The following is a 17,307-nucleotide window of genomic DNA, read 5'->3' on the forward strand; positions in this document are numbered from 1 at the left end:
TGGAAGATTGTGTACCACAAACCTAATTTGCTTTTACTCGAGATTAATTGAGATAATACAAGAAACGAGATGGCTGGGCAGATGCACCTTCTTGGACTTTCAGAAGGCATTTGATAAAGATACCACATAGAAAATTAATAAGATAAATTGAAAAAATATTTATAGGAGGATATACAAGGTAAGCTACTGGTGTCAAAAATGGATGAAGGATTTCTTAATGGGGAAGAAAAATGAGAGTGGTACTTAGAGGAACTCTGTATTGGCTCCTTTAATGTTGGAGAAAAAATTTACAACCTAACTTGTTATATCATAATTAACTAAAATATGTATTTTTTTTTAGTTACTCCTTATTCTCACTATACCCAGCATTCAACCATTTTAGCTTCTTGTAAGTCACACTCACTCACAATTTACAATTCTTCAGAGTTTCCTTCATTCCATATATTGTCATCCTCCTCTTCTTTAGTTAACCATCCTTCCACAATGCATCAATTATCATACTTTTCATCTCATTTTATTGTGTGTGTCTGTATCTTTACTCACAATTAGACAATTCCTCAGAGTTTTCATTCCATATATCTTCATCCTCCTCTTCTTTAGAGTTAAACTATCTTCCACAATAATCATTTATTTTACTTTTCATCTCATTTGGCCTTTTTTCATTGTTAACTTTAGATTATAACAAAAATATGGAATTTTTTATAAATGCTTAGAAAGAATTTGAATGTTTGGGTTTTGTATATTCTCTATTCTGGATATTTCATTGCAAGTATATTGATAAAATAATAAAAGTAATATTTTCCTTTATGAGTATGTATCTATGTGCAGGGCTCTTTAGATGGCACAGTCCGTACATGGCAAGTCAGGTTCTCATCGATCAGTTCCCAATCAGGAAATGCACTTATGATTTCCAGATTCGAGTCTTGACAAACAGTAGTTCATGGCAGGAGTGAACTCCATTAGAACAATGTAGTTGTTGTTGGTCGCTGGCTCTATTTGTAGCTGCAAGTAAGATTATATTGTCAACATTCTGGCCCCTTTAATGATGTAAATTTTTTGGAGGTGCTTTCATACTTCGGGGGGAGGGTGTGGGGGGGGAGGAGCGGGTTGAAGTCTCCTTTTTCGGGGGGGGACAATTATTTTATTTGGTGCCTATAGAACTTCTATCTCTCCAATTGTGCTTGGAGATCTAGGGAATAATATTAAATAAATTTTTCTCTTTCAAGCCTGAGTGCATACTTAGTATCAGTTCTGGCTGGAGACAAGTGGTTTTATACTTTGAGATAAGATAGGTAAGGCCATGTATTTGATTATTGATTGAAAAACACTGAATACTTACAATTTACCCAAAACAAATGCATTCTTGTTCTCCGTCTCTGTCTTCATGTCTTCTGTCTCCTCTGTCTCTTCTAACCATCTCTCTTTTCTGTCTTCTGTTTTTCATGTCTCTCTTGTCTTTCCCTCTTATGTTTCTCTTCTCTCTCTTTTGTCACTTTTCTCTCTCTTGTCTCTGTCTTTTGTCTCTCCTCTCTTTCTCTCTCTCTTGTCTCTTTTGTCTCTGTGCTTTCTCTCTTGTCTCTTTTTTCTTGTCTCTCTCCCCTCTCTTTTGTCCCTTCATTCTCTCTTGTCTCTCTTCTATTCTCTCTCTTCTCTTTCTCTCCTCTCTCTTCCTGCCCTCTTCCTGCCCTCTTCTTTTATCTCTCTCTCTTACTTGCTCTCTTTTTCACACTCTCTCTCTCACTTGCTCCCTTTATCATTCTCTCTCACTTTCTATTGCTCTCTCTCTCTCCTGCTGTCTCTCTCTTTCTCTCTCTCTCTCTCTCTCTCTCTCTCTCTCTCTCTCTCTCTCTCTCTCTCTCTCTCTCTCTCTCTCTCTCTCTCTCTCTCTCTCATACTCAAAAGAAACACAACATAGACCTCTGAAAATAAAACTAAGAACTCAAATGATAGCTGAAGAGATACTATCGAAAGTGGTTAAACTAACAAACTGAGAACTTCAGACATGTATGGATAAAAAAGGAAATGAGTGATGAGGAAAAAGAGAAAGACAAGGCTCTCAGAATTGAAGCCAATGATAGAAACGAGAAAAGAATGGAGATGGAAAAAAACGAGTTTTTTTTAGAGTATTGGATCTGAGACTGAGAAAATGGTGCACCAGAAAAATGGAAATGTAAATAAAAAAAAGAGAAGAAAATATGAAACTGAAAGTGGCTTACACAACTATAGATGGTATGATTTCTGGAATTAATGAATTAAATGACTATCTGGAAATAGAGAAACCTGATGTAATGGGAATTGTGGAGACAAAACTGAAAGGTCCTCTATCAACAAGTATGGTGGGACAAGGTCTATACAACCATTGGGCGAAAAACAGAATGGATAAACACGGGGGAGGAGTTATGATATTGACCAAAAAGGTTTTAGATGTGATGAAGACAAATGAAGGCAAATATAATGTGGAGTTAACCCCTTGAGTATTGGATGTGTGTTTTGTGACACCTGCGTGTCACGGCTGAGTGCACCTGCCAGGAACCGAGCGTGCTCCCTGTGACACGCATGTGTCACAATTATAAGCTGTGTGTATTGAGGGCTCTCAAGGCCTCGGTTTCTGGGTTATTTCTACCCACATGGTGGCAAGTGTCTGTGTTTACAAACATAAGGCTCCAGCCATTCGTGGGACGGGGTTAATTATGATTAAAGTTGTAAATAATAATATGAAAAGTAGAAAATTTGTAGTAGTATATGTGCCCCTAAAAACACAGGCCTGGTCTAATAGTGATCATTCCAAATTACTGGAAGACACAAAGAATGCACTAATTGAGTCACTGAAAGAGGGTGGTAACATAGTAATTATGGGTGATTTTAACATATAGGAAATAATCTGGGAAGAAATGACAGTAAAAGGGGAAGAAGAACTCTGGAGCAACACGCCACTGGATTTAACTATCGAATATACCTGAACACAATGGGTTAAGGAAAATACTATATATAGAGACAATGAAGAACCATCAAAACTAGACTTAATATTCACTTCTGAACCTGATATCGTGAATAAAATGGAGTATAAGACATCAATTGGGAAGAATGATCACATACTAATAGAGTTTAAACTAAAAGAACAAAATGATGTGAGAAGAAATGAAAAACATAGATAAGGAAGATTAATGTACAACAAAACGGACTTTGTAAAACTTATAAAAAAAAAAAAATCAAAATGCTAACTGGGATAAATTTTCCAAAGAGGAAACAAAGATGGGAGAGAAATAGAACATATTTAAAGAAAAGTATAAGGAAGGAATTGATAAAGATTTATATAAAGTGTTGGTATAACAAAAGGTGCAGTGAAGCTGAGGATAAAAAAGACAAAGCCTGTGTGTGTGTGTGTATTTACCTAGTTGTATTTTGTGATAGAAGAGCTATGATCATAGTGACCCACAGTTGTATCTTTCTGCATACATTTCTTTCTTAAAATCATGTATAGTTTCAGCACTCACTGTTTTCTCTTTCAGTTTGTTCCATGTATCTATTACTCTGTGTAAAAAGCTTTTTTTTTTCAATCTCTTCTGTAACTGTCTTTCTTAAGTTTCTTCTTGTGTCCTCTTGTATTTCTTCTGTCCCATTTAAGTAGGTCATCCCTATCAAGGATTTCCATCCCTTTCATAATTCTGTAGATGGTTATAACAAGGTAAATACACAAAGAAGAGGAAGAAGAGATCTAATGACTATAAAAATATGAAAGGAAGGGAAGTCCTAGATAGAGATGATTTATTAAAGTGGGTCAAGCGAAAAACAAGAGGACATGAAAAGAGATTCAGAAAGGATAATTATAGAAGAGATCTGAAAAAGAATAGTCTCTCACACAGAGTGTTGGATATCTGTAGTAAATTAGATAAGGCAACATTGTGTGCAAATATTATTCAAGAATTTAAGAACAAACTTGATGCTGAAAGATACAAAGACAAGTCATTACGAGCATAGCTCCCTTCCTGTATAATACAACTAGGTAAAATAAGCAGCAGTTGGAGTTGGACGTCTGGGAAGAGCTCCACTGTGCTAGGCAGCAGTTTGTTGCTAGAATATTTGGAATAACACTAATTGTATTATTTACAAATGAGAAGGGAGTTGTAAACTAGAGTGACTGAAATGGAGTAATCTTTATACAATTTAGTGCTAATTACTAAAAATGGAAGAGTGAAATAAGGAAAAACAAACTAGCAAAGAGATGTCTGGACGTAAATAGGGTGGAATCGTCACTGGCAGTAATTCCAAAATGATCATGTATGAACAAAACCCCCAAATCTTACCAAAGGTTTGAAAACTATGCTTTTTCTGGTTTTGCAAGAGAAAGTGGAGTTTTGGGTAGAGGTGTGGAAATGGATAGAGAGCCTAGGTACAAAAATATTTTGAGAAACAGGGAGATTACTCATTTGTTAGATGAAATAATTGAATTGAAGAGTGAGCACAGGGCAATGTACAGAGAAATAGCTCAACTAAAAAAAATTAATGAAGAGACCATCAGGGAGCTTGATGAACTGAAAAAGGAACTGAATAAGATCAGGGATGAGAAGGAAAGAATGAAAAATGAGGATATAAATAAGAATGAGACCTTAAAGAAAGAAATGAGGGAGCAAATACAGGCAGTGTCTGAGAAAGTGGAGACAATCAAGGAAACTGATCTCCAAGAGATAAAGAAACAATTGAAAGTAGAACAAGAAAAAAACAAAATTATCTTTCAAAGAAATAGTAGAACAACTAGTGAAGGAAAATGCCAAAGAAATGGTAATCAAAGTAATTAAGGAAAAAGGGAATTTGGTCGAGGACACAGTGGATAAAAAAGTGCATTGTAGTTTATGGTATTAAAGAGAAATATGATGTACCTAGATATCAGAGAGAAAAAGAGGAGAGATTGATAAAGCAAATCTGAAGGAGATTCAAGAAGAGGGACAGGATATGGGCAAAGAAATTGAGGAATTGCATAGTATGGGAAAACAATATAGGCCATTGAAAGTAAAACTTAAGTCTCAAATGATAGCAGAAATACTATCTATAACAAAGCTAGCAAATAGCATTATAAAAATGTATGGATAAAAAAGAAATGAGTGATGAAGAAAAGAGAGAAAAGGAACTTAGAAATGAAACAAAAGAAAAAAATTAAAAGAGAATGGAGACTGATATTCTTTTTTTTTTTAGTGCTGGACCTGAGCCCGAGAAAATGATTTATATAAAAGAAAAAGAAATAAATAAATGTAATAGAAAAGTACGAGAAAAGAGAAAATGAAAAATAGCTTATACCAACATAGATGGCATGATTTCAGGACTAAACAAATTAAACAACTATCTGGCATTAGAAAAACAAGATGTAATGGAAATTGTGGAAATGAAATTAAAAAGTCCTCTACCACCAAACACTGTGGGGCAAGGTCTATACAATCTTTGGATGAGAAATAGAAAGGAGAAACAGGGTGGAGTAATATTTTTGACTAAGAAAGGCTTGAATGAGACCAAGATATAGAAGGAAAAAACAATGTGGAATTATGATGAAAATTGAAAACAGACATGAAAAGTAGATTATTTGTAGTGATGTATATACCCCCAAAAACACAGTCTTAGACAGAGAGTGGTCCTTCCAAACTGTTGGAAGACACAAAAAGTATTGATTTACTGAAAGGAGGAAATATAGTAATTATGGGTGACTTTAACTCAAAAGAAATGACAGTAAAGGGTGGAGAAGACCTCCGGGGAAACATAGTACTAGATATGACCAATGAATACATGATGACTCAATGGGTAAAGGAAAATATCAGATGCAGAAACAATGAACCGTCGAGACTAGATTTAATACGTCAGAGTCTGAAATTGTGGACAGAATTGATTACAAAACCCCAATTGGGAAGAGTGACCACTTACTAATAGAGTCTGAACTAAAAGAACAAATGGATTTCAGAAAAAAAATTAGAAAGATTGAAAAGGAAGACTAATGTACAGTAAGTCCTCATTATATGGTACATATGCGTTCCTGAAAACCTTACCGCAAATTGAAATTACCGTATACCAAACCCATTATAACATGTAATAATATGATATGGCAGACATACCCACTCCCTGCTCTTCAAAATATCTAGCGGATCTGTGAATTTTTCTTACCATAAATAGAATCGAGGGTAGTAATCACCAAATACCATAACTGTGAATTTACCGGATAAAGAATTACCGTATAAGGAGGACTCACTACAACAAAACATATTTTGAGAAACTCAGAAAATTATTTCAAAATGCAAATTGGGAAACCTTCTTAAATGAAGAAACAAAGATGGAAGAGAAATGGAACATATTAAAAGAAATTTACAATGAGGGAGTAAACAAATATGTACCAAAACAGAAGCAAGAAAGGGTACACATTAAGTGTTGGTACAACAAAAAATGTAGTGAGGTTAAAGATAGAAGAGACAAAGCTAGGAAAAGATTAAAAAAAAAAAAAGTGGCAAATATATATCAAACTAAGAAATGACTATGTAAAATATGCAGAGATGAAAAGAGAATCTATGAAAGGGACATAATAGAAAAATGCAATGAACAACCTAAACTATTTTACAGGTATGTAAATGGTCAACTAAAAGACAAACAAGAAATAGTAAGACTGCGCCAAGGGAATTACAAATATAAAGATCTAGAAATGGCTGAAATTATGAACAAACACTTCAAATCATTATTTACAATCAAAATTCACAAAACTGTGAGTAAGTAAAGAGAAAGATACCCCCCAACGAAGGAAATAACTGTGGCACAGAAGGAAATCAGAGACCAAATAAAAAAAACTTGATGTCAGTAAATCTCACGGTCCGGATGGAATTGCAAACTAGGTAGGAATGATTAACTGTAATGGGACAATGAAAAAACAAAGTGGCATTTACATAACTGGATGACGAAATGGTGAAGAAAATACTAGTCACTTTGATAAGACCAAGACTGGAGTATGCAGCAACAAAAATGGTCACCAAGTAGAGATATAAGAGGACACAGAAAAAACAAACAAACATAGAAAAGACCTGAAAAAGAACAGCTTTCCCCACAGGATAATAGACGTTTGGAACAAGTTAGATGAAAATGTGGTGTGTGCAAAAACGATACACAAATTTAAAAACAGGCAAGATAAAATGAGATATGAAGATGGGACACCACGAGCATAGCTCCCCTTTCCGTAAAATACAACTAGGTAAATACACACAAAGAAGAGAATGAGGGGACCTACTAACCATCTACAGAATTATGAAAAGAAAAGAACGCCTTGATAGAGAGGACTTATAAAAGTGGGACAGAGGAAAAACAAGAGGACATGCAGTGAAAATTAGAAAGGACAACTACAGAAGAGACCGGAAAAATAACAACTTCCCACACAGAGTGATAGATATATGGAACAAAATGGACAAAAAAATAGTGTGTTCAAAACACAGTACAAGAATTTAAGAACAAACTTGATCTTGCGAGATATAAAAATAGGACACCACAAGCATAGCTCCCCTTCCCACAAAATACAACTAGGTAAATACATATACCAAGGGCTCTTTTCACACTTACATGGGGGGTAGCCAAAAAGAAAAAGGCGCTAGAAACCACTCCCACCAATTCCATCCCCTACATATTCCACTCCCCTCCACCCTCCTCCCTCCCTCTCATCTTGAACTGACACTTTTATTTGAAACTGATTTGTACTGATTGCAGGTGGGGAGACACAGATATGGCAGAGTAGATCAACCATTACTGCTTTGACGGCTCCAAGTCAGGGCCCTAGTGATAAAATCAAGTGTATTCTTTTGGGCCATGGTGATGGAGGAGTGACAGTAATTAATCTTACTGGAGGCTTCTCTGTAGTGCCTCTGCTTCATGCCGGAAGACAAGATGGTAACATTTTGTTTCTTGATTTTTTTTACTGAATAATGTAAAATAAACTGAATAATGTGAGATTCATTGTATGGTAGGAAGTTTTGTTCTATCATCTTGTATTTAAATCTTATATTTCATTTATTCTAACTGTGTTCTGATGAAGATGTATTTATGTACTGTTTCAGTGTATGTTTGTAAGGTGGCCTGGTTAGACTATGATAAACCAATGGCTATAGGCTACAGTGATGGCATAGTCAGGGTTTGCCACATAAGTGAAAACATAGAGAGTGTCACATTACCCTGTCATCAGGTAAGTAAATTCAGCTCTAATTTTTCCAAGACAGTGCAGTCAGTATAGATCCCTACACAGTAGTTCATTAGGGGACCAATGCTGGGTACCTACATATGGTGGTTCTGCAAAATTAATCTGCTCATTTTCAAAACTCATCAACCCACTCACCTCTATTAAGAGGGCCCTGAAGGGTTGGAACTCAGTCTCCAAACTGGGTTCAAGATCTCTCCTTATCAACTCCAACTGTATTTCTTACATTTTTTCACACATGGGAAGCTGACAACCACCAACTGCTCTGCTCTCCCTACCACTTTGAATCAATGACAAAGAAACTGTGTTTATGAAAGAGAAGCAGTTGTGTTTTTCGGGTGACCACTGGTAAAATAAGCATCCAGTTTGATATAGTGTATTAACACAAAATGGAGGAAGGGAAATAAGGAAAAAGGAAAAATGAATCAATGAAGAGAGGATTGGACATGGGCAGAGTCAAGTCACCACTGGAGGTGATACTGAAAAAATCTTGTTTGAATAACCCAAAGTCAACTCAAAGAGCAAGAGGATTATTAGATAAAGGTCTAGATGTAGAAAGAGAAACTAGGTATAACAATGTACTAAATCAGGATATTAACGACTTGATGGAGGAACTAATAGATTTGAAATATCAACTCAAAAAGAAAGAGGATTATTAGATAAAGGTTTAGATGTAGAAAGAGAAACTAGGTATAATAATGTATTAAGAAATCCGGATATCAACTCAAGAGAAAGAGGATGAATAGATAAAGGTTTAGATGTAGAAAGAGAAACTAGGTATAACAATGTACTAAGAAATTGGGATATTAACAACTTGATAGAAGAACTAATAGATTTGAAAGGTGATTATAGAGCAATGCACAGAGAGATAAGCTATCTACAAAAACCTAATGAAGAGATGAACAGAGAGCTTAATGATCTAAAAAATGAAATATGATCAGAAGTGATAACGAAAGAATGAAAAATGAAGATAAAAAAATGAAGCACTGAAAAAAAGAGGTCAAAGAACAAACACAAGCAGGGACTGAAAGAGTTGGAGATACAATTAAGGGGATGGATCTCCTAGAAATAAAAAATCAATGGAAGCTAGAACAAGAAAATGAGAAAATAACATTTAAAGAAATGGTACAACAGCAGATAGAGGAAAATGCTAAAGAAATGGTAATTAAAGTAATTAAGGAAAAGGAAAACTGGGTAAGAGATACAGTGGATAAAAAAGTGCATTGTAGTTTATGGCATTAAAGAAAAACACAATGTATACAAATACCAAAGAGAAAAAGAAGAGAAAGAAATTGCAAAGGCAATTCTGAAAGAGATTCAAGAGGAAAGACAGGAATTGCATAAAGAGATTGAAGAAGTGCATAGGATGCAACAGTACTCTAGAGAAAAATAGTATAGGCCACTAAAAATCAAACTAAGGTCTCAAATGATAGCTGAAGAAGTACTTTCAAAAGTAGCAAAGCTGGCAAATAGTGAAAATTACAAAAATGTATAGATAAAGGAAATGAACAATGAGTTAAATTTCATTAGCCACTTTTCAGACCATTGCTGTAATTTATCTAAATCTTCTTGAATATCTAATTGGTTTAAGTGATCATTTGCCATTCCACACAGTTTTGTATCATCAGCAAATTTGGAAACAGTAGATTTTAGTCCATGGTCTATATCATTTATATATACTATGAATAGAAGTGGCCCAAGAACAGAACCCTGAGGAACTCCACTTGTAACATTTTTCCATCCAGAAGTTTTTCAATTTAAAACAACTCTGTTTTCAATCATTCAACCAATTACTGGTCCAACTTAATAGGCTACCATTTATTCAGTGTGAAGCTAATTTAGTAAGTAGTCTTTCGTGGGGGACGGTATCCAAAGCTTATGCAAAGTCTAAATATATTAAATCTATATTGTTTCTTTTGTCATAATTCGAGATAACTTGTGTTGTAGAATTCGAGTAAGTTAATCACGCAAGAACATTTCCATCTGAAACCATGGGATGGTTTGGACACATGGAAATAATGAGTAATGAAAGATTAGTAAAAGAGGTGTGGTAGACAGAGGTGGAAGAAGTGAACATAAGGGGGTGACCAAGGATGAGATGGATGAACAGCGTAAAAGGGGCATTGGGAAAGAGGGGAATGTCTGTTGAGGAAGGATGGGAGAAGACAGAAGATAGGGGTGAATGGAGAATGGTTGTTTATGGATGATGCTGTGATGCACAAGGTAGAGTGGGTGGGAGATGGGGGTGATGGAGTATGTGTGAGAAATTAATTGATGCAGCCCGGGATTTCTCCCCATCTTCATTTCTGCATGAGGAGACGGAGAGGGGGGGGTTGCTGATTTAATGAAGCAGCCTTGCTGTGGATGTGCTGTGTCTTGTGACAATACTTCTGACCCAGGGCAGTGGGCAAGATGCAGGGATAACCTGTCATCCAGAAGCCAAGATAAGAGCGAGGGAGGGAGGGAAGAGGGCGAATGGGAGTGGAGTAAGTGGGGATGGAATGGGTGGTAGTGGATTTTATGCCTTTGTTTTTTGGCTACCTCCCTTATAAAGGGGAACAAGCCTTTGGTATATGTATGTACATACTAATTATCAATGGTGTTTGATGCAGGGACCAGTCCAGAACTTAGAATGGAGCTGCAACAGTACCCTTTTAGCAACCTGTGGCAGTGAAGGAACTAAAGTGTGGAATTCATCCAGCAGTGGTTGGCAACCTTCTCATACCCTTGACTATAAATCCTCCCCAACTTCACTTACATGGTCAGAAGTTTCAAGTAAGTTGTATATATAAGAAAATTGTATTACTGTGCTTACGTGAATTTTTTTTTCAGGTAACTATTTTCTTGAAAATGTTAATGGCTATAGGAAACTAGTTATATTAGGATTTTTTTTGTCAACAATTAATTAGTCAAGAAACTTTGTATAGACATATATAGGAAGACAAGTAGATAGAGGCATGGGATTTGAAAAAAATATTAGGTGAATAACAGATTACTCTACCAATTGAGTGGTATGTTATTCATAAAAATATAAAAGTATATATATACCTCATCCTAGGGGACGTCCTAGGATGAGGTGGATGGATAGGGTGAAGGGGGCTTTGGGGAAGAGGGGAATGTCTGTTGAGGAAGGAAGCAATAGCTGTGCTAACTGGTATATATAGGAGTGAGGTTTGTGTGATAATTATAAAAGAGGTAAGTTGTGTGGAGGCAATGGAAACAAGATGTTTGAGGGCATTTTGTAGAAATATGAAATAATGATGATAATAGTTGCTTCAAGTTTACCAGCAGGAAACCTGCAACCTCACAGTGGCTGGGAACAATCCCATTGATCTCTCTGGGGAAGGAACATAGACTATAATCTGTTTCATATGTGTTTAACCTTATTATTGTCACAAGCTAACAGTAGTAGGAGTAGGGGAGTAGTTATCATTTGTTAGCTCTTCATAAGAGAAGAAGAGAGAAGGAGTTTGAATGTGTTTGAGATGAGGTGTCTGAGAAGTATGATGGGGGTTACTAGGCTAGATAGAGTGAGAAATGAGGAGGTGAGGAGGAGAACAGGGGTGGAAAAGGAGCTGGGAGATAGGGTTGATGAAAGAATATTAGGATGGTTTGGACACATGGAAAGAATGAGTGAAGAAAGACTAGTAAAAGAGGTGTGGAAGGCAGATGTGGAGGGAGTGAACATGAGGGGACGTCCTAGGATGAGGTGGATGGATGGGGTGAAGGGGGCTTTGGGGAAGAGGGGAATGTCTGTTGAGGAAGGATGGGAGAGGACAGAAGACAGGGGTGAATGGAGAATGGTTGTATATGGATGATGATGTGATTGCATGAGGTGGAATGGGCGGGTGGATGGGGGGGTGAGGTAGTATGTGTGAGCAAAATTTGACGCAGCCCGAAGGGATTTCTCCCCGTCCTCTCATTTTATGCAATGGGGGGACGGAGAGGGGGGTTCGCCGATTTAATGAAGCGGCCTTGCTGTGGATGTGCTGTGTCTTGCGACACTGCTTCTGACCCAGGGCAGTGGACAAGGTGCAGGGATGACCCGTCATTCAGGAGGTGCTAAGATAAGAGGGTGTGTGGAGTGTATTGAGGGATGGAATGGGTGGGAATGATTTTATGCCTTTTTCTTTTTGGCTACCCCCCTTGTAAGGGGGAAAAAGCCTTGGTATATGTATGTATGTATGTAGCTCTTCTGATGTGAAGCAGTTGAGCAAATGCAGTTGAAGTTGATAGAAATCATGGGTCAGGTCCAGAGAATGGAAGTACAGAAGAAGTACAGACCTATAGAGCTAGGATGTGAGATTGTTGATAAGTTTTGAAGATGAGTGACAGGAAGATAATTCTCTCTGACTTTCATCTTCCAAGACCACTTTTCACAGGCATTCATTATTGGTCCCAGAGATATGAAATATGACAAAATATAGAACAGTAGAATTGGTGAAAGAACAACAGTATAGATGGATTGGGTGAAAGAGTAGAACAGGCCCTTAGGTGGTTTGGTTGTGTTATGAAAATGGTTTAGAGCAGATATTCTTGAGGGATTTATGAATATGATGTTGAGAGTAAATGCAAAGGTACATACATACATACATACATATACCAAGGCTTTTTCCCCCTTACAAGGGGGGTAGCCAAAAAGAAAAAGGCATAAATTCATTCCCACCCATTCCATCCCTGAATACACTTCACACCCCTCCACCCTCCCTCTTATCTTAGCACCTCCTGAATGATGGCTCATACCTGCACCTTGTCCACTGCCCTGGGTCACAAGCAGTGTCGAAAGACACAGCACATCCACAGCAAGGGCGCTTCATTAAATCGGCGACCCCCCTTCTCCGTCCCCCCATTGCATAAAATGAGAGGACGGGGAGAAATCCCTTCGGGCTGCGTCAAATTTTGCTCACACATACTACCTCACCCCCCATCCCCCTGCCCATTCCACCTCATGCATTCACAACATCATCCATATATAACCATTCTCCATTCACCCCTGTCTTCTGTCCACTCCCGTCCTTCCTCAACAGACATTCCCCTCTTTCCCAAAGCCCCCTTCACCCCATCCATCCACCTCATCCTAGGACTTCCCCTCATGTTCACTCCATCCACATCTGCCTTCCACACCTCTTTTACTAATGCAAAGGTAGATCAAAGAAAAGGTAGATGAATGGAGTGAATGAAGCTATAAAGACACTTAATTAGGTTATCAAACAAACAGAAATATTTGTGTGTGGGAGAATGAGTCATAAAAGTGTTTACTTAGTTGTAGTTTACAGGAAAGGAAAAATGCTCATAGTGTATTGCCTCTTATACCCCAATAACTGTAATAAAATTCATGTATGATTCCAACCTAGTCTATATCACCTTGTTATCTAATTACTATAATTAGATTATATACTTACATGTATAGATTAAAGTGACAACCTGTTCTGTGAGAAAGATACATAAAAAATGAACTTGTAGTACAATTGAAAAAGGAATGTGGTGCAATATTCACAGATTGTAGAAGAAATCATAATCTAGAATCAAAGTAAGGTTCATCCTTTATTTATTGGACTAGAAGGGGAAAGTTTATAAAAAATACTCAAATACACAAATCCAAATTGTTGGACATGTCAGAAATAATAAATATTTAAGACATTTCACTTCATTATATAAAATTATAACATGTAAATGATAATATGATATTGTAAAAAAAATATATGCATGGTAAACAATGTAACTTTTCCTGGATTCTTCATATGTCTAAAAAAGTATTTATATTTCAATTCTATAACAACCACATATACTTGCTACTGACACACCTGCTTCAATCTTTTTAATCAACTCAAGCTATTATCATGTAGTCAAATGCAATTTGTCATTTAGAAGTCATTGTCAGCGCATCAAAATGAAAATTATGGTAAATATCCACTGAAAAAGAGCTGTATATAAAGCAACATGAACACAAGGCAAACATCAAAACAACTGGTGTGCAATGGGACACCTATCAGATATTTCACTAATTGCCAGTTGGTGCATGAAGTTGATGATTTCAACAAGAAACCTCCACCAGAAAGAACAGTTATCTTAGCTATAGACATACTCGTAGATAAGGCATTTGATAAAGTTTCTGGACATATACTATCAAAAAAGGTGATAAAGAAATATATCCACAACAATGACAAAAAATGGCTAATTAACTTCTGAACAAGTAGACAGTGCAGAGTAACCCAGAATAACCAAGTTTCTGGGGGCAAAGAGTCTATACAGTGGATTTCTAGAAGGAGCAATACTCTTGCCTGTGCTCTTTAACCTTTTAACAAGTGATCTCCCAACCACAGATCCAGAATGTAAAACCAAAGCACTCATCTACGTAGAAGGCTTGATGATCATAACCCATCAAAATGCCCTTGATGCAAGTATCATGCAGAAGACACTGAATATCTCATCACGCACTGCTCCACACTAACATTCCCTAAACAAAAACACAATTTCTTTCCTGTGTGACCTATGGCATCTGATGGTTATTCCTAGTTACCTGGGAGCTCTGGGTCTTATTTACCTAGTTGTATTATACGAGAATTGAGCTATGCTCGTGGTGACATCTTTGTATCTCTCAGCATCAAGTTTTTCTTAAAATCTGGAATAGTGTTTGCACACACTGTTTCTTTGTCTAATTTGTACCAGGATAGTGTTTGCACACACTGTTTCTTTGTCTAATTTGTTCCAAGTATCTATCACTCTGTGTGGGAAGCTATGTTTTTCAGATCTGGTGCAGCAGAATCATTGATTGATTCCTTTTCATAAAGTTTTGTTGCTGCTCTCCTTCAAAAATCAAGGTAGCCTTCTCAAGTGGGCTATTTTGATTTTTTCTTCAACTTTAAAGATTTTTGTTTATTTCCCAGATTTTATCCAGTTTCTGGAATACTGCACTGGAAAACAGGGTCCAGCAAATTGAGGGTCAATAGTACTTATAATAGATGATTGAACAGAATCCATTTTCACCACTTGTTAATGACCCACTTGTTGGAACCTTTCAGGTTGGATAAATGAGAAGGAATGCATTCACATGCTTATTGTTGGACATGAAGATGGATTGGTAACTGTGTGGTCAGTGCCCCAGTTACACACTGCCACTTCAGAGGAGAATGAAAGGTATGGCATAGCATAATGTGTAGCTTTCACCTGAGCTGTTTGCTTCTTATAAGATGAAGACCATACCGTCACGCCACCATGACCCATCAAAACTATGTCGTTCCGTTTTGAAGGGTCATGGTGGTGTGACAGTACGGTTTTCGTCTTATAAGAAGCAAGGCACTCAGGCGAGGGTTTGAATCCCAGTAGGATAGTTTATTTCCATACAGGTGGTAATATGTTTTCAGTCATTGGTGTGCTCACCAAGAATGAGAGTTGAATTAGATTGTAATATTAATTTTCTCTATGCAGGGAGTCTTCAGAAAGCAAGGCAGAAGATGCAAAAACCCCACAGTGCTTGTATCAGCTGAAGGGTCATAACAGTGCTGTGACATCATTAGCAGTTTCTTGGTCTGGTTTAATGTTAGCCACAGGTAAGTTGTATGCTGAAAGATGTGCAGTAATTCAAAACAGTTGCTCTTGCACATTTGGGGTAGAAAGTCTTGAATTACCATGTGTTTATTACCCTGCAGCTATAGCATGTGCTGAAAATGTTTTCTATAAATTTGTTTGCAATATACATGAAAACATGGCAGTTAAGATGCAAGTGTGATTTGATCAAGTAGTTATGGAACAATAGTTGACAGGGGCATGAAGTCATATATCAGACCATTATCTTTTACCAGTGAAAGTGAAAATGAAGAAGAAGAAATGAAGGAAGGAATGGAAAGAATAAAAAAAAAGTGAAACTAAGAAAAAATAAAGTGGGAATAACATATGATCAATCAATCCACTGCCATAGGTTTTTCTTGCAGAAGACCCACATCTCCTGGGTAACTGGCAACAGCCACCTGATTGGCTCGCAAGTCACTCAAGGAAGAGTAGAATGGTGTTGAGGTGTCATCTATGTGATGATTGCACCTGGGTAGTTTGTTTCTGTGACTAAGCCTATTCTGTATTGGTATATTTCTAAAGCTAGATGGTGACCTGAATATAGTCATGCTAATGTAGTCCTTCAGACTCAGCCACAAGTGCATCATCATCAAGAAACAGCAACTTGCCCACCTCCCAACTCGTTCAACTCTTAGCCACCAACTCCAAACTCCTGCCAAGCACTTTTCTATTCACTTCCTCTATCACCCATCCCAAATACATGATGAACAACCAAAATGACACTGCACAAACCTGGTGCAACCCCACCTTCACCTCAAATTACCCATTCACTTCACTCTCAATCCCCACACATGCTCTACCACCCTCACCAGCCCTCAGTAGAATTCCCCCATCTCACACATCCACAACATATTCTACATGTTTCCTTTAACCCTGTCATATGCCTTCTCCAAATCCATGAAAGTCCAAAAGACATCATTATCCCTTGCTAAAAACTTCTGGAATATCTGCCTAACTACAAAAACGTGATATATATCTCTGTCTCCCATACCCACACTATATTAATGTTAATTTTTTTTTTTTTTTTTTTTTTTTTTTTAAAGGGTATGTTGTTGTGTATTAGTGTTATAAGTCCACCTTTGTGTATTAGTTTCCTGTATTAGTTCTATATGTATATTGGTTTTATGTTGGAAATGAAATAGATTGTTTCTGGGTGTGTATTGGTATGTGATGGGTGCAGACCCAGTTCTTTGTGTATTAGTTGGTGTTGGTAAATGTAGTACATGTGAAGTATATCCTTGGGTGGCATGTGTTGCATTTGATAGATGTGTGTGAGAAGCTTATAGGTTTTGCGCATATTGGACATATGTATAGGCCTGAGTTGGTTTCTCTGTCTCTGGCTACAAGGAGAAAGTGTGGGAGGACAAGCACCAGACTACTAACCTTCTTGGGTGAGGAAACAGAAATAAAAGAAAGGGATATAGGTTGGAAGGAAGTGATATAAAGGATAGAGCAAGTTCATGAGCTGCACCTCATTGTGGAGGTGGGAGAGATTAGCACATTTGTGGTCAGGAGGCACATGGGACTTTTCCATT

The 17,307-nt window shown here is 37.1% G+C and overlaps 1 protein-coding gene across 1 annotated transcript in view; it reads left to right on the forward strand.

The window, feature by feature from the left end:
• Positions 1 to 7,724: 7,724 nt before the first annotated feature.
• The window catches only part of LOC143019967 (putative E3 ubiquitin-protein ligase HERC1), a 63,748-nt gene continuing 54,165 nt past the window's right edge, over positions 7,725 to 17,307 (forward strand). The window contains exons 1-5 of the mRNA XM_076176021.1: positions 7,725 to 7,899; positions 8,067 to 8,191; positions 10,816 to 10,978; positions 15,226 to 15,340; positions 15,632 to 15,753. Coding sequence (XP_076032136.1) covers positions 8,108 to 8,191; positions 10,816 to 10,978; positions 15,226 to 15,340; positions 15,632 to 15,753 — 484 coding nt within the window. The 5' untranslated portion in view covers positions 7,725 to 7,899; positions 8,067 to 8,107. The remainder of the gene's footprint in view (positions 7,900 to 8,066; positions 8,192 to 10,815; positions 10,979 to 15,225; positions 15,341 to 15,631; positions 15,754 to 17,307) is intronic.

The sequence above is a fragment of the Oratosquilla oratoria genome, chromosome 38, assembly GCF_046742065.1.
Source record: "Oratosquilla oratoria isolate Oo_2021 chromosome 38, ASM4674206v1, whole genome shotgun sequence".
Classification (NCBI taxonomy): domain Eukaryota; kingdom Metazoa; phylum Arthropoda; class Malacostraca; order Stomatopoda; family Squillidae; genus Oratosquilla; species Oratosquilla oratoria.